The 25,132-nt window shown below is 35.9% G+C and overlaps 1 protein-coding gene across 4 annotated transcripts in view; it reads left to right on the top strand.

The window, feature by feature from the left end:
* The window catches only part of LOC129257744 (alanine--tRNA ligase, cytoplasmic-like), a 30,968-nt gene that overhangs the window by 2,037 nt on the left and 3,799 nt on the right, over positions 1 to 25,132 (top strand). For all 4 annotated transcript variants that reach the window (XM_064096472.1, XM_064096449.1, XM_064096464.1 and 1 more), the window contains exons 2-19: positions 147 to 517; positions 2,265 to 2,453; positions 5,654 to 5,799; positions 6,644 to 6,835; positions 7,156 to 7,300; positions 7,899 to 8,044; positions 8,717 to 8,825; positions 9,248 to 9,398; positions 9,867 to 9,994; positions 10,539 to 10,689; positions 11,327 to 11,496; positions 11,814 to 11,927; positions 12,474 to 12,611; positions 13,246 to 13,496; positions 14,281 to 14,443; positions 14,876 to 15,070; positions 16,059 to 16,148; positions 24,484 to 24,591. In XM_064096472.1, the coding sequence (XP_063952542.1) occupies positions 161 to 517; positions 2,265 to 2,453; positions 5,654 to 5,799; positions 6,644 to 6,835; positions 7,156 to 7,300; positions 7,899 to 8,044; positions 8,717 to 8,825; positions 9,248 to 9,398; positions 9,867 to 9,994; positions 10,539 to 10,689; positions 11,327 to 11,496; positions 11,814 to 11,927; positions 12,474 to 12,611; positions 13,246 to 13,496; positions 14,281 to 14,443; positions 14,876 to 15,070; positions 16,059 to 16,148; positions 24,484 to 24,591 (2,943 nt within the window). In that variant the 5' untranslated portion in view covers positions 147 to 160. The remainder of the gene's footprint in view (positions 1 to 146; positions 518 to 2,264; positions 2,454 to 5,653; positions 5,800 to 6,643; positions 6,836 to 7,155; positions 7,301 to 7,898; positions 8,045 to 8,716; positions 8,826 to 9,247; positions 9,399 to 9,866; positions 9,995 to 10,538; positions 10,690 to 11,326; positions 11,497 to 11,813; positions 11,928 to 12,473; positions 12,612 to 13,245; positions 13,497 to 14,280; positions 14,444 to 14,875; positions 15,071 to 16,058; positions 16,149 to 24,483; positions 24,592 to 25,132) is intronic.

Here is a 25,132-nt window from a genome sequence, read left to right as displayed (position 1 = left end):
GGCCTCTGTCACCACTTTAGTCACAATGTTCTACTTTGACAACATTACACATGCAATGAGATGTTTGGATCCATGACCTTAGAACACGTTTATGATATAGATCTTGACAGAATTCCAATCTCTTTTCTTATATTTCTTTCAATAAGTACTGTCATTGAAGATGTCAGGGCTATGCGCCTTCACTCCTGCAAGGAAGATGGCAGCATTAAGAGCAGCAGGGACAGTTCACCACTATCCGAGATACTACAGACTTGCAACCCAGCTTTCTTCCAAACATTTCTTGAGATGCTCCTCTCTGGATGATCAGAAGCCTATTGCGAAAGTCCACACCAGTCCAAACACATCTGCTGGATTACTGCGACCTGGACAGAGCAGAGAATTCTTGCCAGCCGGCGAAGTACGGAAGATGTTTCTGGATTATTTTCAAGGGCCGAATGATCATGTGTTTGTGCCGTCTTCTTCGGTGATTCCCTATGGTGATCCTACACTGCTGTTTACCAATGCAGGAATGAATCAGGTAGAATCATAAGAGTGGTAGTTAAAATGTGGTTTGGCATACTCTGGAAGACATGCACTTTATCAAAAGTCACAGTTGTGGTTATCTCTTCATCCAAGTTCTCACAGAAGCTTTCCTATTCCCCTGGTTTTGTCTCAATGAATAAATCAGAGATTTAGCACAGAAAAGATGCCAATTATGCAAAAATTCTATGCTTAAATGGCCAAGGTCATTGTCAAGGTACCCTAGCCCTAGGGCATGTTAAAATGAAGGGATACAACAAATATTTACTGTTTTCAATACATATATGGTAGGGGGTCCTAAAGAGGCACCACTCATCGCGCATGCAGTTTTTATGGCAAATGCGCACTCTGTGGAACTGTGACTGCAGAGGGACGAACGATTCCTATTCAATTTTTCTTCAGAGGCTGCAGTAAATCTCTAAATGCACAAAAAACTAACAACTGTTTGGAATTTTGGAGTTATATTCGCTTAAATTTAATTTTATCCTATAATAATATGAATATATTTTAGAAATTGAGGCACAGGAAATACTATTTTTTTGCATGATAAATCGAGTTCGTAGCTTTAGGACCCCTTCTACATCGGGTGGCGAAATCAAGAGGTGTTCGGAAAACACGGTGGGATTTTCGTATCAGTGAGTTTTGCGATATTTTCTTCTTGGTTAATGATCTTTAGAATGTTTGCCCCAAATTAGTGAAAGATATTTGTTGAAATATTAAAATTGGGATAGTTTTTATTGTTTGAAAACAAAGTGCGTAGCTTTAGGTCCCCCCATCATACATGGCATGCCATAGAATTATTTTTTCTGCCTATGATAACTGTTGAGTTTATTGTATCTTTCATGTAGGGGACACAGGTGTGATTTTATAATGATACTTTTCTATGTCTTTTCAGTTTAAAGCTAAAAATATTTTTGTGTGTGTTTGTTCTGAAAGAGGAAATCTGTTTTATTTCAAATATTTTGATTACTTAGATAATCATCCACTCATGGCAGTCTACAGCCAATAAAAAGTGGTGCCTGTTGAAAATGATTTGCAGACAATGTAGTGTGGATTTTTTGTCTTTCAATGAGAGATTTGGTGAAAGAAAGCCTGAAGAAATCTTAAATACTAATGAGCTATTCCTTTCTTGCACAAGTTATCTTGTCCTTGTTCTTTAAATCTATTGTTCTATCCAACTATTACACTAAAAAAAAAACCAAACTCATTTTGCTCATCTATGCATGATATTTTCATATCATACCATATTTTCTATAAGATAATTAAAAAAAAAGAATTATTTTGCTGTTGAATGATTAGCCTGTGCTGAAGAATAGTTCTGTCATACCCTAACAATTTCATTTTATTTTTATATTTTTATTTATTTAATTTTTTTTTTAACTTTCATTTTGAATTTACTTATTATTTTTTATCCAGGGGGGGGGGGGAGAGGGAACAAACAAAGTTCAGTACCTTTAGTACACTCTATAAAGTTTTGAGAATGCAATTAGGCCTACTGAATGGTTTAATTGAGGTTCTGGCAACGTTTTTTAATTAGAGAGTCAAGAATTATTTCAAGACTTGGAAATCATAGGCCATATCTACTTAAGATGTGGAACTATTTTGCAATTCTATTACGATATCGTGTTCAATATTATATTTTCTTTAAATTCACTTAATTTGACCATTGTATATTTCTTTCATTCATCACTGCGTCTCTCTCTCTCTCTCTCCATACCTTTTAAAATGTTTACTGCCCTCTGCAGTTCAAGGACATATTTCAAGGAACCATCCGTCCTGATATGGTTCAGAACTGCTACCGTCGTGTAGTCAACAGTCAGAAGTGTATCAGGGTTGGAGGCAAGCACAATGATCTGGATGATGTGGGCAAGGACATTACACATCACACCTTCTTTGAGATGCTTGGAAATTGGTCTTTTGGAGATTTCTTCAAGGTAATGTCAAGCCTGACCCATTGCCTCTGAAAAGTGAATGTACAGAGCATGTAGGAAATTACAGAATTTAGAAGTCAAAAGGTTAACCTTTTTCCAAAGAGAAGCAGAATCATCTCAACCAAAAAATTACTTTTTTTCTTTCCAGGGCTCTTTTTGGAGAAACTTGAAAATTTTCCAGGGCTACTTTTTCATTTTCCAGGGCTCTTTTTCCACTTTCCAGGGCTACAATTTCTGGAGCTATTTCGCGGCTTTTTTGCGTTTGTGTGTGTGTGAGGGTGTGTATGGGTGTGTGTGTGTGTGTGTGTGTGTGCCACATTGAAGGGATGCTGGTCAGCAGTGCAGGGCTGCTCTGCTGCAGGCTCTGCTTTAACAAGATGTACTGATTTATTCTAATAATTCTAGTGAATTTTGTCTACTACTCTACTGTCTCTTCTTCCAGTATAAGTTAACATCAGTTACATTTTCATTATTTACAAACAAAATTGAGGGGGAGATGTGATAGTATCATTAGTATGACATATTTCCTTGTCTCCCCCTCAATTTACACACTACACACTGTAGGCTTGGGCGGTTCTAGTCTTGGCGAGAGTCAACTCCGATTCTTGCCCCAGGCGTCGGTTCCAGAGAGAGTCGACTCCCAGCGCCGATAATGAGCTTTGAGACAACGCCTCAATTATGCCCCTACACTAGATACCTTTATCTCGGTGTACGCTTGTTTTGGTTCTTCTCCCAACTCCCTGGTCATTTCCCCAGTCATCACAAGATCCAACTCACTGCATTGCAAACATAAACCACACACACAAAGATCAACTCACTGCAAAGATAACACACACAGCACATGTTTCACCGTGGTTTGACCTTCGCATTGTTTCTTCAAAGTGATTGTTTATGATTTTAGTGTTGTGATGATAGATTGATTTTGGTGCTTGAACGATATCTGAGTTGATTCATGGACCTAATACGGACCTATTAAGATTAAATCATGGAGGTAGAACCTCCATGATTTAATCCAAGTTTGAATGTTTGATACTTGGTTGACGTGAGCTTTGCGTGTTTACTATTTAGTGTTTTAGCCCATTATTTGTCAAATTAATCTAGAAAGTTCTGTATTCGTGTCTTAAGACAATGTAAAAGAAAAAGAAAGTTCTGAATTTGTACAATTCTGAGGTAATTTATTTTATCATACAATATACCTGGAGTGTTATGAAGTTGAACAAATATCCTTCGTACATATTTGACTGAAAGTTATTTAAATGACACATTTAAAAAAAGACTTAAAATTATTCATACAAAATAATGATATATGTCATGAAGGTCATTGAATTGTTAAGCGTTCGTATCAGTTTCACAGATTCATGACAAAAAGGCCTACCAGAACCAAAACTGGCAATTTCGACCCAATTCCTCCACACAGTGAGAGAGGCCATGTGGCAGCCAAACCAAGACAGAATGAAAAGGGCGGCAACTCCCTTCCAACATGTGCTTCTCAAGATTGTGCAATACATGACGGAGACAAAGAAAGTTGTGTAAACAAATTGCGGAGGGTTCGATGTCCCTGAATTAAGGGACTAGTCTACGTTTTCAGTCACTTAAGAAAATGGCGAACTGGCCAAAGGTGAAATACATCATTGAAAAAAAAAATGAATGTTTGGATTAAAATAACTAAGATTAAATGAAATATGACTGAAAAATATCCATAGTTGAATCTCTACTTTTATTACTGACAGAACAATAACATAATTTTTTTTTATTAACTTCTCGCCAATATTCCAATAGGCAAGACTCCCATTTAAGACTAGCAAGCCAACGTTATCAATGGGATTTTGGAATGAAAGAAAAAAAAATCAAAGCGTGATTTTTTTATAAGGGATAGACGAGACTCTTGTTTTGAACAGAGATATACAAATATTTAAAAACAAACAAGAGGTGATAAACACTTCATTAAAATTATAATGAAATTCGTAGTGAATTACAACTTGTAAAAGGAGAAATTAACAAGAATAATAGGGAAATAAAGTTTGGAAAAAAAGAAGGAATGAGGAGAGACAAGCTTTGGGGGGAAGGATCAAGATAGGTGGCTGCAGCTCGACGCTAGAGAGTGTACATAAATGGGAGGGGGGGAGCAATCATCTATCCAGTCGCCCAAAATCTTACACCTTCACCAAACTTCTCACACAATCCACACACAAATCCCAGTACACTAACTTTTATGATACAAATCACAAGTGTCGCTGAACACAACGCACGTGGTCTCGACTGGCATTTTACAGTCACACACACAGAAATACACACTACACACAATGCACACGATGCATCCCCATACCACATGCAGTCATGCACACTGAGCCTAATGTACACGGTATAAATACTGCAGGCTCCAAGCAGAGAAACGTTCTGCTCGAAGTATACACTCTTCGGCTAGCTCCAAATTCTACATTTATTTTATCTCAGTGCTTGGATTCGGCGCTGAGAGTCGGCGCTAGCTGGGGCCGATTTTCGTCCATGAATGAGAGAGCATGGCAAAGACTCGAGTCCTTTTATCTCAGAACCGCCGCCGCTTGGTACTCGAGTCTCCAGAGATCAGGGTCGACTCCCGGACTCTGGCATTGAGAATCGGGTAGACTCGATTACCCGGCGCTGGCTCCCAATGTTGACGGGGGCGATTATGAGTTTTGCAGTCGCCCTCGTGTGAATGTTTTTAGCCCTTTTCCGGGGCTCTTTTTGGACTTTCCGGGGCGAATTCGCCCGCCGCCCCCGTGTAATTTTTTGGTTGAATCATCTGCTCAACATAAATTATACCTGGTTCCAATACAATTTCTTGAATTCAGACATTTGATAGTTCTTGATCATGTAGCAATTAAATAATCAATTTGTCTTCCCTTTTGTCCTCAAACTTCTGTTCTGGTCCTTTTATAACTCTCAATATCATGTGACTGAGTAGTCATATATTCCTGAAGTCATTAGCATGCTATTCTATGACATTTGATCTGGTGAAAATGTCCATGTAAAGACAAATGTGCTTGTAAACCTTATGTTAGCCCAAGATGTAACCCTTATCGAAATCCAAATTCTCATACTTTTCTAAACCTAAAACCCTATCCCACCCTGAACCCTACATGTATTTGTTTTAGAAAAATAGAGGCATGAGCAATTTGTGCAATGCACCATGCATTCATGCTTCACTTTTGTGTTGATCGCAGAAAGAAGCATGCACCATGGCCCTGGATCTGCTAACCAGTGTATACAGACTACCCATTGAGAATCTCTACTTCACCTACTTCAAGGGACACAATGAGCTACAGCTAGAAGCTGATGAGGCAACAAGACAAATATGGTTAGATTTAGGGTGAGTGCTCACCTCCCCCACCATTTTGTGCTATGTACTAGGCTAGATTTCATTGATATTATTATCAGAAATTGACAGGTCAAATGTCAAACCTTGTCAGGGTCATTACTGTTGAGTGTGCAGCATGAGGGCCCATGAACTTATTTACACCATCTGGTCTTAATGCAATGCAATTGTCTTTTTTATTTCTTTTTTTTTTTAACTTTAACCAAAAGTCAAATCGGGAATTACTGGTCTTCTCTTAATTTTCTCATAAATGTACCATTTAGAAGAGATAGATATTACTTGGAAATATGGTTAGCTCTGCATTTTGCCACATGTCATGGGCAGTAGTTGAGAAAAGAGGTTACCAAAAGTATCACTATAGATGCCTGATAATCAAGTCTGCTGACTGAATAGCAGCCATCACACACTTGCCCCTTGCTAAGGGCCTGAATGTGGACTCCCAGGACCACTGCCCCCATGGCCTGGCCTTCCAGTCTATTGGTGTTCAGATTTGGATAGAATGTTGGCATGCTCTTTTTAATGAAACCTTAATTTCTTTGCCCCAAAACAAAATTCCTTATTGAAGAGAAGCCTCATGAATATTTTTTTCTTCTTTCATAGTTGTTCCAGATGTGAAACATAGAGCATATAATCACCTCTATATTTTAGGTGATGAGGTAAACTATCATTTACTCAATTAGCAGAATGTACTCGCAATCTTCATCAGCTTTGCTACAGAAAGATACCTACATCCATCCTGCCTTCAAACTGTTAGTTCGCCCATCACCTTCACTTACGGTGATTATTTGCTAATTAACATCATTTGAATTATTTTTCACCTTTGTTTTCAATCCTCCAGAGTTCCTAAGGATAGAGTCATTCCCTTTGGCCTGGCAGATAACTTCTGGGAGATGGGTGCTGTTGGTCCGTGTGGACCTTGTACCGAGATTCACTTTGATCGTCATGGCAACAGAAATTCATCACACCTTGTCAACTCTGGTGACCCTGATGTACTAGAGATTTGGAATCTCGTGTTCATGCAGTTTTACAGGTTGGTTATTCATTGTGAAATATATATGTTTAAAAGAGGTAAATGAACTAATGACAATGATACTAATACAGATATGTGAAGACATTTCTATTACCTGTCAAAATTCTCATCTTGCTTCAGATATGCTTTTCCAAGATTCTATCTTTACCCATGTCTGTTCAGTAGAAAATGATATACAGTTTTCTTCCCTCGGAAGATTGTAAAATTGTTTGCTTGAATACAAATGATTAACAGTTTGAGTGGCTCAGTAGGGATTTAGCTTGAATTGAAAATACACACATTACTATCTAATATTAATTAAATGCATTTTTTTATTTCAGAAATGAAGCAGGAAGTCTTTACAATCTTCCCAAACATCATGTCGACACAGGGATGGGACTAGAAAGACTGGTATCCATCCTTCAAGGAGTGCCTTCCAGTTATGATACAGACTTATTCCAGCCTCTTATTAAGACATTGGAAGAGGTAACAATCTTAACTATCTTTATTCACGGTTGTTAGTCATGCAAGGCATTAGTATGTGCACAAATAATTTAACCCAAACCAGGATGGCTTTTGTTTGGCTTCTGTGGCCAGAGGAGGGAGAGGGGGTATTCAAGGGGGATTTAACCCCCCCCCCCCACCTGCTGCTCTAATTTGCCCTATTGTATTGTGGGGTGTAATCTACAAGGCTGTGTTATTCATTTTTCCAAAATAATATGATTTTATTTCATAGAAATTATGTTAATTTATGCAAAAACCACATTTTTTTTCCTTTACATGAAATTCAATAAATAACAAAAAAATAATAATGAATTTGATATATCGAGGTGCCTTTTAAGTCTAGCTATGGTTAAACGTAAATGAAGCAGTTAGGTGCAAAATAAATCTCCTAATATGTTATTTGGTGGCTCATCAGCTTGGTGAAACAACCTTTCTTTTGTTCTTTGTTAGACCTGTCCTGTATGACCATTCCAAGGTCTAGTTGGAGAGAAGGACCAAGACCATATTGACACAGCCTATTGGGCAGTAGCAGACCATGTTAGGATGCTTGCATTAAAATCGTTCATTTGTTTCTTGATAGACCTGTCCTGTAAGACCATACCAGGGTCTATTTGGAGAGAAGGACCAAGACCATATTGACACAGCCTATAGAGCAGTAGCAGACCATGTTAGGATGCTTACAGTGGCCATCGCAGACGGATGTAGACCAGACTCTCAGAAACGTGGGTAAGAATGAATACTCTTTAAACCCTTTATAAATGCCATTCAATTATCGTACAAATTCAATGATTCCTTATAAATAGTCTACAAATTGTATATAATGTGCTTTGTACCTTTGTATGCTAGGTGCTATAGAAGAAATATTATTATTATATCCTGAATTTTCAGCCCTTTCAATTCTTTAAAAAATTTTATTTTCATTTTTGTCAGGATCAAAAAAAAAATTAATGTAAAATTGTAAAATATACCAATTTAAAACATGTGTTAACTTATTGGACATACACAGTCATGTAAGTGTACCGGTAAGTAATAAACTGAAATATTGACCAATACTATAAGGGAAGTTTACCAAAACTTTAAGAGAGGCATTTTAGAGCAAGGTATATTTGCTTATGCTGTTTTGCTTTATTTTCAAATTGGCAAAGTAAACTTTTTTATTCATTGGTACAGTATTGAAATAATTTGTAATTCACTGAAAACCTGATAATTTAGAATATCCAAATAAATGTAGGTTGCTACTTCAGGGTTTCAAAACTTATTATTTAACTTTCTCAAATTTGTGAATGATAAAAAATATGATAGCATTGTGCAGAACTTCCTGCATCTTTGGGGTTATTTTCAAAGTCATGTATTAGACCATGATCCAATTTGTTCTGTGCTTTTTATTCTTACATGTAGGTACGTGATAAAGAGAGTGATCAGAAGAGCAGTACGGTATGCTACAGAGAAACTTCAGGCTTCATCTGGTATTCTAGGCAGTCTCGTTCCTCTGGTTGTTAACTCTCTGGTAATATATTGCGAAAGGGAAATTAACAGACAGAGAATAGATAGATAGATAGATAGATAGAATACGTTGTGGTCGAAAGGTTGGGATGTAATGAAATTCTAAGAACAGTAACATTCAACAATTGATTAACAGTCAAAATTTATGCATTTTGGCAAATAATTTTTCGCTTCTTTGACCTAGAAATATGAGTATGATGCAAGTGTGGCAACCCAGCTATGCACATTGCTATTGATTTGTGTGCAAGATTTTTTAAATGTACCAAATATGCATTTTGCTAGAATAACATGATGAACAGTAGTTTTAATGAAGGAAAGGAGGAGAGAGATCAAAAGAAAATATGAAAGCAAGAGAAAAGAGACATTTTTGCTTCACCTTAATAACAATAGGATTTGTAATCAAGTTGATACATTTTCTTCTTGTAGGGGAACACCTTTCCTGAATTGGAAGAGAATCCTGGGTATATTGCTGATGTACTGAATAGGGAAGAGGAGCAGTTCTTAATAACTCTGAGGAAAGGAGAGAAATATCTCAAGAAAACAATAATAGAACTCGGCGCACATAAAGTATTACCAGGTAAATATACCCACCTCCTTCCTGTTGTCCCATCAACATTCAACATCCCTCCTCTCTGCAAATGTGAAGGCATTGCTGATACAATTATTGTTGTTGATTATAGTCTACTGCCCCTATAGTACTGACTTTTTAAATTCTAATATCAGTTATCATATTTTATTTTAAGCAAAGACTCCCAGAGAGATGCGCATAAATATATATACCTGTTATTAAAATCAATCATACAGTTTTGAGAGAGACAAGATGTGCATATATGTAACTAGGAGAAGCATGGACCTGGCCACGGAGGTATATGTATTGTTACTGGGGGTGCTGTTACAATGCTCAGCACCCCCAGTAACAATAGGATAATCCTCCATGGACAGGACCCTGAGGAGAAGTACATATTTATATTTGCTAATTGAATATTCGTAGACCAGAATATGCCAGGCAAGGTTCAAATTTTTGTTACTACTTGGCACGTTGTAGGTGACGCTGCTTGGAAGATGTATGATGCCTATGGGTTTCCTCTTGATCTAACGACCCTGATAGCCAACGAGAATGGACTTGGTGTGGACATAGAGGGCTTTGAAAAGTCTAGAATGGAGTCAAAAGAGGTATGTGAGTCTTTAGTATTAAGCTCAATATCTGCACCTCAGACAATTGACACATTTTACAATCCTTGTGTGCAATCTGCGCTATTATTGTAATGTCACTACTTGGCTTTAATCTTGAGAGATCGGTCAACAACAGTATCCATATTTCCCTGCAGTCACAGTGTTGCTTTCCAGTTCTAAGTGCATGTAATTAAAAGCCTCAAGAGTGTTTATCAGAGGGTTTTTGGTTCAGAATGATATGAGAACTTTAGATAAGGATTTGGTTTGAAGTTTGGCTCAATGTTGAGATTCTCTATCAGAGCACCATTGCCAGAGTAAATGTCATGGAAATATTATATTCACACCTATTGTGTAGAACTATTGATGACAAGGAAAAAATATTCTCTGGCAAGGTTGCAAGGTTAGTATAGGAAAGGAAAACATTTCCAGGGCTTGAGGGGAATTTCAAGAATGAATTTTCAGTAAGCATCTGTGTAATTTTTTCCCCTGAATGACTGCCCCATATCCATGATCCAAAATCCTCTTACTTTATTTAATTTAATAGATCACATCAAAAGGAGGGATCAAGAATGAGCAGCTGCTATCAAACATCAAGCTAGAGACAACAGACATTAATTATCTGCATGAACAGTCTGTTAAGGACACAGATGACTCCTATAAATACAATTACCAGCATCTAAAACATGGAAAATACAGTAAGTATTTCTCTGAACTGGTTTGCACTCTGAACATTTTGTGGAGGATTATTTTTAAATTTTGGAGGAAAAATGTTGCCTTAGGGAAACACATTACAAGGGCCAATTTAGAGCTTACATGGATATTGATATTGATATTTTTATTTTGTGCTTTCACTCATAGTCAAGAGGGGAAGAGGAGATTTCTAAGCTACTTTTAATGTCATGTATTTTAACCATTGTATCCAGACTTAAGGGGGTAATTTTAAAGCTCTCAGTACCTTCTGTATTTTTTTATGTATTTCACTGCTATTGTGAGAAATGCACTTCTAGTGAATATGACCCGACTGAATATGATATAAGAGGATTATTCCTTAATACAATAATACAATATGTTCTTTTTATCTTTATGAAGACAATATTCTCTTAGATATTAATGATAATAATATCAACGTTTTCTAAAAGATGCAGAGCTTGTTATTGCATCGAATTATTTTGGATTGAGTTTTGACCAAGGTGCAACTGTAATATGGAAGAATATGCAAGAGTGAAATGCAAAGGCATGTTCCAAGTCAATAGAAGATATAAAAACATTCAGTCATTTACAGTAAATGTTATCTTATGAAACATGTTTATCTTTTTGTTTCAATCAATGTAGCTTTCCCTCTTATTCACTCTCACATCCTTGCCTTGAAGACACCTGAAGGTTTTGTTGAAAGCATCCAAAGTGGTCAAGAATGTGGTATTATCTTGGATAGGACCACCTTCTATGCTGAGCAGGGTGGTCAACAGTGGGATCAAGGATCCTTTGTATCGGCTCACGATGAAGTAAGTGACATACTCATGATTGTTATTTTTTTTTTTTTTACAAATGATGATTTTGCATTCCTCATCCTAATTTTCATCATTGATTTTCTCGAATAGGTGGTTTCAGTTTACTTTTCATATGCCAAATTTATGACAGAATATTGTGAAATTATCAATTTTCATTTGGCTTTTTTTATTTTTTTATAAATATTATCATATCCATACTCGGCCCACTTATTTTTGCCACAGATAGCTGTCTTGCCTACCACCTTTCTGTCTGCCTATTAATATGCCCATTCTTGAACATATATTGTCAATGTAACTTGTATCCTTTGTAGGAGCTGATGTTTTCTGTTTACGATGTGCAATCTTACGGCGGTTACATTCTTCACCTAGGGACTACAGCTGAAGCAGTTTCTGTCGGTGATCATGTGACATTATATGTAAATGAGGTGAGTGAGTGGATCATGATACATCGAGAAAGTAAAAAAGTTCCTGGAGGGAAGGAGTTTATTCTCTGAAGAAAAATCTGGGTTTGCATCCAGACTTTACAAGAAGTTCCTTTCATACTTGCAGCAGTAATCTCCCTGAGAATCTTTTCAGTTCTAATCTTCAAACTTCTTCATGGACAAAACAACAAGGAATTGAGAAAGTTGCAGTTGAGTCTTACATGGAGTGAGGTCATAGATATAACTTGTCAGATTGTCTTTAATTATTAGAAAGGATATTATGATAAAAAGGTCTCTTAAATTCAAAGAATTATTCTTCAAATATGTTTAAATCATTTATGTGTATCTCGGCTAACTAGCATTAATATCTTATCATTTTGATGACTCATATTCTTACAGCATATACTTATTGATTAGGTGAAATATAATCAGCATTTCCCAACCACTTTAAAACAGTTTCTTCAATTCAACCTCTCGATCAGAACTTGTCTTAATATTTTAAAACATGCTATCATTTCCGCAGTAAACATGCTCTTTATCCATGTATAGGATAGAAGAGAGAAACTGATGAGGAACCACACAGCGACCCACATCTTGAACTTTGCCCTTCGACAGGTCCTGGGTCATGTTGAACAGAAGGGGTCAATGGTGGCGCCAGACAGGTTCAGATTTGATTTCAATGCTGAGGTAATCATGAAATATAGAGGAGGTGTCAACATGCATATCAATTTTAGGTCCCAAGAATCAATCATAAGTTCTACAATGAATTGCAATTGATTGCTGGTCTGTGTTTTGTTGAAACAGAAAGTATGGATCAATTTGTTATTGTTAAAATTTATTTATCAATTGCATATTTCCAGACATATGCAAATAAGTTTCTTGCAACACCCCTTAGATTATGAATATCTTTTTGAATTTCACAAAGAGTAACATGGGTAAAGTAAAGCAATATTAACTCTGGAAATGTCATGATTATAGTTATATTACAGAAGAAAAATAAAAAGAATTTTTATAGAAATTGGGCAATGTACAAGGAGGGATGAGCATGATTGCTTCAAGTGTGTTCAACTTCTCCCATTGATGGAAACAAGATAAAAAATGAATAATATGCTGAAGAAAAACATGCCATGGCTGGGAAAGAACCCATGTCCCTCATATTGAAAGACAAGTCTTAACCACCAGACCACGATGCCCCCACACCTTTAAAACTCTTGATTATTTTCTACTACTTTTGTCATGACTAACAATATAATGAACTATAAACCATTCTGCTGTGCAAACCTTCAGAAATCCTCTATTTGTACATTGTGTTTGAATATAGAAATCAATCTCAGACAGAAAGCTACAACAGATATCCAGCATTGCCAACAACCTCATCTCTGAATCCCTACCTGTCCATCGTGAGTCTATCCCTCTTCAGAAAGCCCTTTGTATAGAGGGTCTTCGGACAATGACTGGTGAGACATACCCTGATCCTGTCACAGTGGTCAGTATTAGTCATCATGATGGTCGATTGAATGGGGACATGAATGCGCTTGGTATGGAGACATCACTAGAGCTCTGCGGTGGAACGTGAGTATCTCCTGCTTATATTTTTTTGTAATCTTGATTATTTCGCTCTTTGCTTACAGTGAATAGTTCATTGAGGTACGTGTACATGAAAATTTTCTCATGTAAACATTTGAGGGCCAGACCCACCCCAAGAAGATCATTTGATTAGCAAACACAATAGATAAAAATGTAACACTGCAGATCTAATGTAAAGTAAGAAATTAATGAAATTTCAAAAAGTTTTACTAAATAGTGATATACAGAAAATAGATAAAATGAAATAAATATGATATTAAAAAAGGAATACTATAAAAGTGTGTGTCATCATTGGCTCTTTAATTTGTATACCACAAATGCTGTGCAACTAGAAGAAAAATGAACAGTCCCTTTACTTTTTTCTTTCATATCAAAACTTTTTCTCACTTTATTATTTCCTTATTTATTTAAATCACTTGAATATGCGAAAACTTGTTTAGGGAATGTTAAAATGTAATACATGTAGTGTAACTTGTTTCTACATAGCTTTTATGATATATCATGAAGTAAAAAAGTTTCTTAAAACTTAAATACTTATTTGTGAAAAAAGCAAACAATGACTTGAAAGCAAATATAATTTTGCTTTGATTTGTTGTATAGTAGTAATTTCTTGAATGCATTGGAAACAGCAGCTGGCACCAAAGGCAGAACTGTCATTATTATTGATTGGAGGTCTTAATTTTGACTTCTTGACTTTGGAAGTATGTTTATTCGGCTTTGACAGTTCATTTTGTTCTATCCCTTCCCATCATTCCTCTGTCCTTTCTAGGCATGTCCAGAACACTGGTCACATCCGTAGATTGGTCATTGTATCTGAGAAGCTGGTCAGTAAGGGTGTGAGAAGACTGACCGTAGTGACCAGTAATGATGTCATGTTAGCTGACTATACCTCCAACAAGTTTCTGCAGAGACTCGGCCAGCTTGAGACAGAGGTTAGTGTGATTTAGAAAGAAAGATGTCAAGGGTTTTTCTGTCACTTTTGTGCATTTCATGATGCATGTTGTGCCCTTGTTGTAACGTCACTCCTTCTCATTGCTCCTGAGAGATAAGTCAACCACAGTGTACTCTTACCATGCATTAATCACAGTCTTTTTCTTTCAAAGTCATTATATAAACCTCATTTAAATACTTTAGTTTTCCTGGGATCTTATGTAAAGTTACACGGGATTCATCGTTCAGTTAGATATTTCTTTAATTTTTAATTCTCACTCGCAGCCCACGTCCGCATTTACCATGGTAACAGGGCTCAACAGCCAATCAAAATCAAGGTTTCCAGAATACATGTATTTAACATTAATGGCAAGCTGACCACAGTACGTTAGCTTTTTTTAAAAAATGTTCTCCTGTCATTTTATTAACTTCAGATTCACAATGTATCGACTTCAAATAATCCAGAGTCCAGAGACAGTGTGATGGAATCTTTAGAAACCTTTGTACAGGATGTTGAAGGGGCTCATATAGATCTATGGAAGAAGAGAGAGATGAACAGACGAGTTGCTGATATGCAGAATAAACTTAAGAAAGCAGAAAAACTCAACAAGAGATCAGTCATTAAACAGGTCAGTCCTAAGATAACAAGTGGTTTTCGTGAAGATTTGTTAGGATGATTTAATGTAAGTCATGCAAATATTAGGTACAAGGTACATGTAAGTGTTATTGGACCAGAGCAATCTCCCTGGTAGCATTGTCAAAGCAGAATTTGGGAAAAGAAGAAAGCCTAAGAGATTAAGAAAATCTTAGATGGAAATTAGAGAAGAAAATAATCTGCTATCATCCATTTGGGATGAATTGTCAGACTTTTTAAATTAGGAAAAATGGACTCTAAATGCTAATAAATATCAGGGAATCATTTCATCAACATCCTTGTCCAACAGGTTGTCAGATCTGACGTCTTTCCTTAACTTTGATTGGCCAAGAAGCACTGTAACAGTCGGATAAAAAGACTTTTCGTATAAAACATCTGACGAGTCTTTTTATGAAATGCTCCCCTGGGGGTTGTTTCACACAGATTTAAGTATGACTGAGAGTCGCACTTAGCTACATACGGTGCGTAATCTAAAAGATCAATACGCAGTAGTGGGAGTCCTCTTGGGATGACCTGACCGATACAGTCATGCCTTTTATACAGCACGCAACAAGGCAGTTACATGTAAGTGCGACTGTAAGTTATACTTACTTGAAATGTAAATCTTTGTGAAACACCCCCAGGCTATATTGGTTTCAGACAGGTATTCATTGGAGCAGTGATGTAGATACATTCAAATTGTACTGCATTGCTAAAGATTAGATGAAAATCCAATGTTAGAGGGGTGTTTTTTTTGGTTCATAGAAGATTTGTAGAAAAGATGGAGATGAAATAAAACAGAAGGGGGAGTGCAGAGTATCCTTTCTTGAAACTTTGTGAAATCCTGGAAAGGACTTATGTTTTTGAGATGCAAATTCTCCCTGGAAACATGTAGGTGCAACCTAACTACCAAATACGGTGGAATGAATTACCTAACTACCAAATAACCAACAATAAAAATATCCATTGTTTTCCTCATGTAGGTTTCTGAGAGACTAAATGAAGAGTTCAGACTTGGTGATAAGAATCCGTTATGTGTGATAGGAATGGCAGGGAATAGTATTGATAACAAGGTAAGGCTAATTTTGATCCATCCTGTCAACCACAGAATTATCCATATCTCATTGTTCCTGTAGCTAAAATGTTGAAATTGTTTACTCCATTCTATGTCTCTGCACATAAAGTAAAGAGAAGGGGCTCATTAACCTAAAACGCACAATCAATGACACAATGGATTGTGATTTTAAGTCTATGGTAAACTATTTAGGAAAATTACAATCAATATGGTGGATTCACAATACGGTGCAGCATCTATTGGTTGCAGCGGACAGCCTAATCTCTAACTTCGGATGGACATCACGTGCAGGCGCAGGCATCGCAGTGCTAGTGTACTGTAATGTGACTCTGATGCTTCTAAAATGAAAACCATTGGGCAAAAGCGGAGGAAGAATTCACCAAAAACAGTCTAAAATTCGAAAAGAAATATGAAACAAATTTCTTTCCCACCTCTTGGACCTTGTCTGCTACAACTGATAGTTGGTGCACCGTATTGAGAATCCATCAAATTGTATACAGTCACTCCGCCGCGCGAGCTAATTCGCACGTATTTATTCAGCTCGTATTCGTGACCGCTCGGTTCATGAATACGTAATGAGGAACGCAAGGGTCTAGTTTCTCTGCGTTTTACCGGGTTAATTTACTGTTTTAAACCATAAACATTATATCGATAGAAAGGGGAAGAATCAAGGATTCGATATATACCATAATTATCGACATATTTCATTAACTTAGTAAGGTAAACTGCCCTAGAACTTTGCCCCCGGAAAAATTCAAATCATTCAGCTTTAACGACGTATAATACCATTTCATAATTCTTGCGTCCTTCAAATTTAATAACAGTTGTAAAGCTGAATTATCACTCTTTAAAATGAGACATAATTCATGGTTTTTCATTAATGAGGAGAGTCAGGAACCAGGGAAACATACCGCCAAGTCATTATGAGGGCCTGTCCAAAACGAGCTTCAAACGAGTTACGTAAATAGAGCAATCTGATTGGTCAACGCATTCCATGGATTCAACGCGTGATCGCAGGTCATGACCTTTCTACTCATCGACTTTCGAAGCGAAACCCCGAACAACAACGTCGTCTACTTTCATAGAGTATTTGTTCTTTTATACAAAGTTTATAGACGTAAAATTGTTTTTGATAGATTTTTCAATATAGAAGACTGACAAGAATGCAAAAAATTTCATGGGATATTTCCTTATATCTCTGCATTCATTATTATAGCCATTCTAAGTGAGTAGAGTCGTATTTGTGTTTTATCAATAAACTCAGTCCCATGTATGCAATTCTGCGTTTTCTGAATTACATGTACCGGTATGTACTTAGTTAACTTATTGATGCTGCCCCCCCCCCCCCCCCGGCCGGTTTTGTTGCCAAGATTTGTTGAAAAGAATTACATACATGCACACATCCCGTTTTCAGAAACAAACAAGAATGGATAGAACAATTAATAAATGTCAACATGCTTGGAAGTTTAGAAAAGCATAAAAAATACAAAAATGCAAAGACACCCTCCATAATTCATGTGTTTTGTTTTACTGTTCTAAATCATTATCAATCCATTTTATCAATTTTCTTTCTCCCATTAGTTGATTTTGTTTTATTCACTAGTATTTCTGTTTATTTATTTATTTATTTGGGGGGGGGGTGTGATCAGGGCCAGATCCAGGATTTTCCAAAAGGGGAGGGGGCAAATATTTCGTAGGAAATATTGACAAGCAAAAGTTTTCCCTCCAAAAATGACTGACATTTTGCCACATTTGAAATTAACAACCCCCCCCCCAAAAAAAAGGGGGGGGGGCTCACTTGTAAAGGAACCACATAATCCCATTTAAAATATTTGCTGCCACTCTAAGGGGGGGGGGACACTTGTGTATTTACGGTATGTTTACATTTAAAAAAATAGACAAGTTGCTCTCAATACTCTCAAGGGGGGGGCACGTGTCCCCCCCCCCCTGGTTCCACACCTGGGTGCGATGTATATTTCTATTTATCACGATTCATTATCCACCCTTTTCTCTGAACAATTACATTCCATCGTGCAGTGGGATACTTGGATATCATTTGTTCAACAGATCTCGTCTTCCTCCTCAATTTTCAATTCCTCATATTCACAAATCTTGTCCCACTACTGTGTTTTTTTATTCATTTTCAAACACCTTTCTCCGTGGGAAACACCCATCTCTCTCCCTCTCTATTAGTGTTGCTCTGTCTGTCTCTCTCTCTCTTGATATTACATGTAATATTTTCCTCACACATCCAGCCGACTTTCTAATCGAACACATCTTTTCTTTTTGTCATGCACAGAAACGTGTTTAAACAGTTGTGTAACTGTAACTTAAGTTCATACACATATTCTCTTCTTTTTCTTTAAATCTTGATTTTTTTCTATTTCTTTCTTCATTTATTCTTCTATATTCTCATATTCAGATCTCCAGTGCAATACAATGCATGAATTCAAAATCTAGCTCATAGTAAATGGATATTCCTAAAGAAAAAAAATTGAAAGCATGTTCAATATCTGATCAATTTTAACAAGAAAAAAAGAGTTTATTTCCAACATCAAACTCTTGAAACTCATGTTTACAAAACATATAAATACAAGCAAAAAACTTTGGCACCTAATATCATTCAAGGCAAGTACATGAAGAGAGTATAAGTGAATACTGTTTTTGTTTTACAATCAAACATGTTAATAAAGATAAAGGCAGTTTTACATCTAATGCTCCCTGAATGTCTTTGGCAAGCAGACAGTAGTTGAGGTAAATATGAGTTAAAACAATTTTATAAACAAGGAATGTATTGTTTAGGAAAGCCCGTCATCAGTGAAATTACTTTGGTAGTCATGACAGGAAACAAGTGAAATAATCTTTGTATACAGAAGTCAGTGCCATCAAAACTGCCTCATAAAAGAAATAATTCAGCCATACGTTTACATACATGTATATCTAGGTAATACATATTACAATATATGGAATTACTGGGGTCAATATACGTATCACCAACTGTAATAATGTCCCCATTGTTAACATGTGTATGAGATGTTAAAACTGCCACTATGCACTCTCTAAATGGCAAGGAAAAAACAATTTATAAAAAGGTGATCATGAAAATATACATAATGTACATGTAAAAGTAGGAACAAGGGTAGTTCAATGCTCACCATCATGACAACTTGTACAAGTGCTTCAACATATAAACAAAAAATTTACACATTTACATAAACAAAAAATTTACACATTTACATAATCATAAGTAGGAACAGCAACAGCAGGGTAAAATAATATACACAACTGTTTTATAGGATATTGTAAATCACAAACATATTGAAAAAGCTGCGTCAAAGTTCAAGAGGAAATACATGTACTGCACCTCTATATATTGCTAATGAAATAATTAGCCAATCTAACAAAATACATGTAACCATCATGTATTTAGCTTAAGCCTCACAATTGCTGTAAGAAACTTATCATTTGTTTCATATACATGTGACTACAAAAACTATTATCTGAGTTGCCAAAATGATTGACCTGCAAGAAACTGCCACAATGCACTATCTAAATGACAAGGAAAAACAATTTATAAAGAGGTGATCATGAAAATATATATAATGTACATGTAAAAGTAGGAACAAGGGTAGTTCAATGCTCACCATCATGACAACTTGTACAAAAGGTTCAATACATGTATGTAAGCAAAAAAAGTTACACATTTACATAATCATAATCATAAGTAGCAAAAGCAAAGCAACAACAGGGCAAAATAATAATAATAATATACACAACTGTTTTATAGGATATTGTAAATCACACACATATTGAAAAAAGCTGCGTCAAAGTTCAAGAGGAAATACATGTACTGCACCTCTATATATTGCTAATGAAATAATTAGCCAATCTAACAAAATACATGTAACCATCATGTATTCTGCTTAAGCCTCACAATTGTCGTAAGAAACTTCACATTTGTTTCATACAACTACGACAACTATTATTTCAGCTACCAAAATGATTGACCTGCAAGACCTCAATGGAACTGGCAAGAAACGTATACATACACTGACTCATATGTATTGCAGTAAAAAGCAAGAATAAACATAACATGGCAAGGTACGTTAAATATATGAAAAATGTGCATACTTGTGAAAAAAAAAAATAGTTCAACTTCTTCTGTTATGCATAATGTGGAAATAGTGTAATGTTGCAGACACTTAATGATATACAAATAAAAAGGTATCACATGCATAAAAAACATGTGTAAATGCTCACCAACATTTCCACATTGCCTGTCATGCCTTCTTATAAATGTTCTTTAAACAAAAATTATAACCATTAAAAAAAACATGTACATAATATAAAAGTAATAGCTATCATGAATTGATTCAATGTAACAAACTTCACCCTCACAGCAGCCAATGAATACTGGCATATAATAGACTGATTAAATGACTGATGAATGATTTTAAAGGGCTACAAGAACATGACACAGAGAATGCCTACTCATAATCTGAACAGTCTTCCTGCAAATCTTCAAACAGAGATAAATCACCATCAATGTCGATTTCAATGGTACCTTCGATATTTGTTTTATCACAAGGAACTTCATCAAAATCAGAATCATAATCAAAATGATCAATATCAGAATCTTCTTCACTGGAGTCACTATCACTTGCCAGTTTCTCTACAGCAGTAAGATTTTGGCACTGTCTACAGCGGCAACCTGGCCCACAAAATCTACCCTCTATTCTACATTTACATAAACGGTTATGACATTTGCTCTTGGCACAAGAACAACCCCTTGTGAGATATAAAACATTTGATTTAATCTTTTCAATACTTTCATCTGTGTCCCACTGGCATGCTACATGTACTTCCCCATCATCCCTGGATACAACAAAGCCATATAATTCAATGTCTGGATAATAGCATATGGGAATCTGTACTTTATCCCAAACAGTTAATAATCTTTGCACACCGAAATTGCTCTCTAACACTGATATACAAATTGTGAAATGCTTTGGAATCCTTTTCCCAAACACTATGTTCTAAATTGTTTGTTCCTATATGGATGAAAACAGCCTTTGTAGAAAAGTCGAAGTAATTCTGAAAGATTTGACGAATGATGATCTTAACGATGTAACATTAGCCCCTGGAAAGCACAAAGTTTCAGAAGAAAAGGGTCCATTAAAAACAGCGTGTCACACAATTGAGTCTCCTATCAAAAGAACTTGGCATCCAGCCAGATGTGAAGGTGATCTGTAAAGAAAAAAAAAGAAAAGATTGCTTTTACAACAAAATAAATTCCAAACTAGGAAAGCAATAAAACAAAAGGACAGAGAGTTAAATGTTATTACAAAGAAAATAATTGCAATATGTAATAACATAACATTTAACTTCCTATCATTTATTTACTCAGAGCAAAATTACAATGTTCACATATAAAAATTTGTCAGCACTTAATGAAGAAGGACACGGTGGAAAAAATAGCAAACAAATCTATTGAAATAGCAATAGAAGCGCCCATCCAAGTAATATTTTTGCCCAAAGCAAAAAGAATTTGCAGGCTCAGTAATTTACAATAAATAAAATGCATAGATTCATATTTTAGTTTATCAAAATATTGCTCATATTTCCTAACTATATTAAAAACAAATACATGTTCATGTATGTTTCCCTCTTGAACTCCCATTTCAGGGTTTGAGGGACACATCTCCATCAAAAAATAATTTTGCTGCTCCCCCAGAAAATAAAATCAGCAGTGTGACAATTCAATTATCAAAGCATTGCTGTATCAGTATGGCACTTCTTAAAAATATCTGTACAATGACATTGTCTGTGTGGATACCCAAAGGCCGCAGAATGTTTCTTCTTTTTTTGTTTTGGAGTGGGAAGGGGGAGGACTGAGCAGAATTAGCCTGGGATCATGCAAAAAATCATAATTGGATGGTAAGTTTTAGCTGTTTGTAATAAAATTTATAGCAAAAAGTGCAGTTATGATAATGAAAGCCCCCCCCCCCCCCACCATATCAGGGCCCCTCAGGCCTCACCCATCTGCACAATTAATCATGTAATGATACATGTTTTTAAAAATGCAATAAAATTCAAATCTGAGTCTATGTCAGATTGTCACCTGAAAAATGCAAACTTTCTTGAATAAATCTTGGGCTAAAATGTCTTTTTGTCTCATCAAAATTCAAAGTCCACAAAATATGAGTAAATGAATGAGTTCCCATGGACGTTAACTTCTTGATTAGTATATTGCCCGAGTCTTGAATTTAAATTTTCAAAGAAAGTAGATCAAGCTTAGATCTAACATTAGATTCTACGATTAAATTGAATTCTAAAAAAAATATATAATGACACCTTTGTTAACCAAGGTTTATTATTGAGGTTTCCATAATTCATTTTCAATTTACTTAATAACTTTAATTCAATAATCAATTACAATAGAGATCTATTAGTACTGACAACTAGAGAGAATACCTGTAGCCAGGAGGCTCCTGACCCAGAGAGTAAAATGCATACTCTCCCCAAGATTTCTACTTTCCTTCTAAAAGATCTATACCTAAATCATGTAAATGGGATACAACTTCATTTCCTCAATAGGCGTTTTGTAGCCTTGGCAAAAAAAAAAAAAAAACATGATGGTGACATGAACATCGTTGAAAGTTTTCTGTCTTTTTAATGAATTCTTGTTTTAAATGTAAAAATGTCAGAGATGAAGTTGTATATCCCATTCACATGATTTAGGACTAGATCTACCTCTCTTATATGGAAAGTAGAAATCTCGAGAGCGTAAAATTTCTGGGTTTTTTTTCGCGGTACACGCAAATGTATGGGATGCAATCCCTGGCTCCAAGGAGGGTAAGCACACGTTAATGAATGATATTTACTCTCAAGGAGCCTCATGGCTAGTCAAGAAGTCAGTCAATCTCAATCTGTCAATTCCCTTTTTTTTTAGACAACTGTTGACAGTGTCATGTCACTGACACTAGTGTCACAGCTCTCGAGCTCTATCTCAGTCTCAAATAATAGTCTGATTTGGATGAAATGCATCAGAATATAAGGCACAAAATTAGATTGCAACCTCATGGAATAATTACAAAATAATTTCAAACTAGATCTAATCTTTATTTCAAGTTCGCATGGCAATGATTTGGCCCTCGCACAATCAATGTGAGAGAATTGGGGGCACCAAGCTTTTTAAACAAGACACAAAAATACACTAATGGGACTGACCCACCAGTTGGTTACTCCGCGCGAGACCATGGCTGACGTCATCACTCAATAAAATAAACAAGTACAAAAGAAGAATCAGCGTCAGTGCAGTTGACAAAATGGAAAATTTGAGGTAGTTTCATCGTAAAATACGAGTACGAAGGAGATTTTGCGTCCCAGAGATATTTACACATGTTCATCACTGAAATATATTCTACAACATCGGAGGCTTCACGAAAGCCAAAAATTCTGAGGAGGGTCAGGACGTAAAAAACAACATTCTAATGAAAAATTCGATCTCCGATCCGGCTAAAATATTGCCTAGATCTAAAGCATTATTTCAGGTTCAATTTTTTTCTGGATTACCACATATTTCATATCAAAATAAAGCTAAAGATTTCAAGATTTACTTACGGTTGCATTCTTCCATCTTGGCTTTTCCAGTGAAGAGTATGACGTCATTAGAACGAGACCTGCATGACTCTCGTGATATCTCGCGATCTACGAGAGTCCCGCTAGATGATTTTCGGGCGGATGGGATTCTGAATAAATTTCAGCGATCGTGCTCATTAGCATACGCGTGGCGCTCTGACTGTATAGGGCCGAGAATGGCTATGTAGTGAAGTCATGAAGGTTTTGAAAATTGAAATATATTTGCTTAACTATGTTATATTTAACATTGATGGCATTTATTGTAGGAGAAATGCTTTTCAAAAAATTTTAAGAGTTTGAGATATAGGCTCTATAGCAAGTACCAAGGAAAAATTTGGAAATATACTGTCCTTTAGTGCCATCTGTAATGCTAATGCCACCAATTTTGAAAATAAAGGGATGTACAAAGCAGTGACATTTTCTTTTCTGTTAGAGTTAGTATTTAAGTCAAGAGAATCTTGTTAATGAAATGAAGTGTAGAATTGCTGCAATGTTACCTAATCATGTCAATGTTTCATAAAAACCTACCACCGATAGAACTTATTCTATCAGTAATAGCCACCGTGGAACCTTTTATTTTGATTTGCCATTGTGAAAGGTCACCCTAGTAGCTACTGTGTTATTTCATATAATTTTGACATTGATTCTAAAGTAATTATCTGTTATTTATTGCATGTCTATATCTCTTCCAGGTGCTTTTGAAAATACAACAATCATTAGAAGACGACTTTGGTTCTACTCCCATCATGCTTTTCAGTACTGACAAGGAGAAGGCTTATTGCATCTGCAGAGTGCCTCAGGTAATTTTTTCTTCATTCAATTTGCAAAATAATTTGCATAATTACACATCTATTAGTACTGGTGTTCTGTGACAGAATCAAGCTATGAAATCAAGTTTTTGAATTTATTTCTTGATAAGAAATTTATTTTTGAAATCAAACCAATATCCTGTTAATTTTTGTGGTATGAGTGATCAACCTGCAACTCTTTATAAACACAGGCTAACTAGTGTTTATTGTACATTGCCCAAGTTATCAAATGTATTTGAAATCTGTCTTGTTTGCAATTTCATTTTTTTTAATTCTCAATAAAATATCTCAATGCTGATCCTAATTTCCAAGTATACTAAACAAAGGCTCGACTGTGACCTGCATTTCTCTGTGTTTACAACTCCAGTGTATATTTCACTCCCTTTCAAGATAGCTTCCTTGTCAGTTTCATCCTGCACGAGAGTTAATTTCATGGTTTGATGACACTTGGAATGTTGAAAGAACATCTGCTTGTTGTTGATTTCATACCACACTTCTAGTGTCTGGTACATTACTTCCTGTAATTAATTGA

Source organism: Lytechinus pictus, chromosome 1 (genome assembly GCF_037042905.1).
Source record: "Lytechinus pictus isolate F3 Inbred chromosome 1, Lp3.0, whole genome shotgun sequence".
Lineage (NCBI taxonomy): Eukaryota > Metazoa > Echinodermata > Echinoidea > Temnopleuroida > Toxopneustidae > Lytechinus > Lytechinus pictus.
This window is presented reverse-complemented; position numbering and strand designations above follow the sequence as displayed.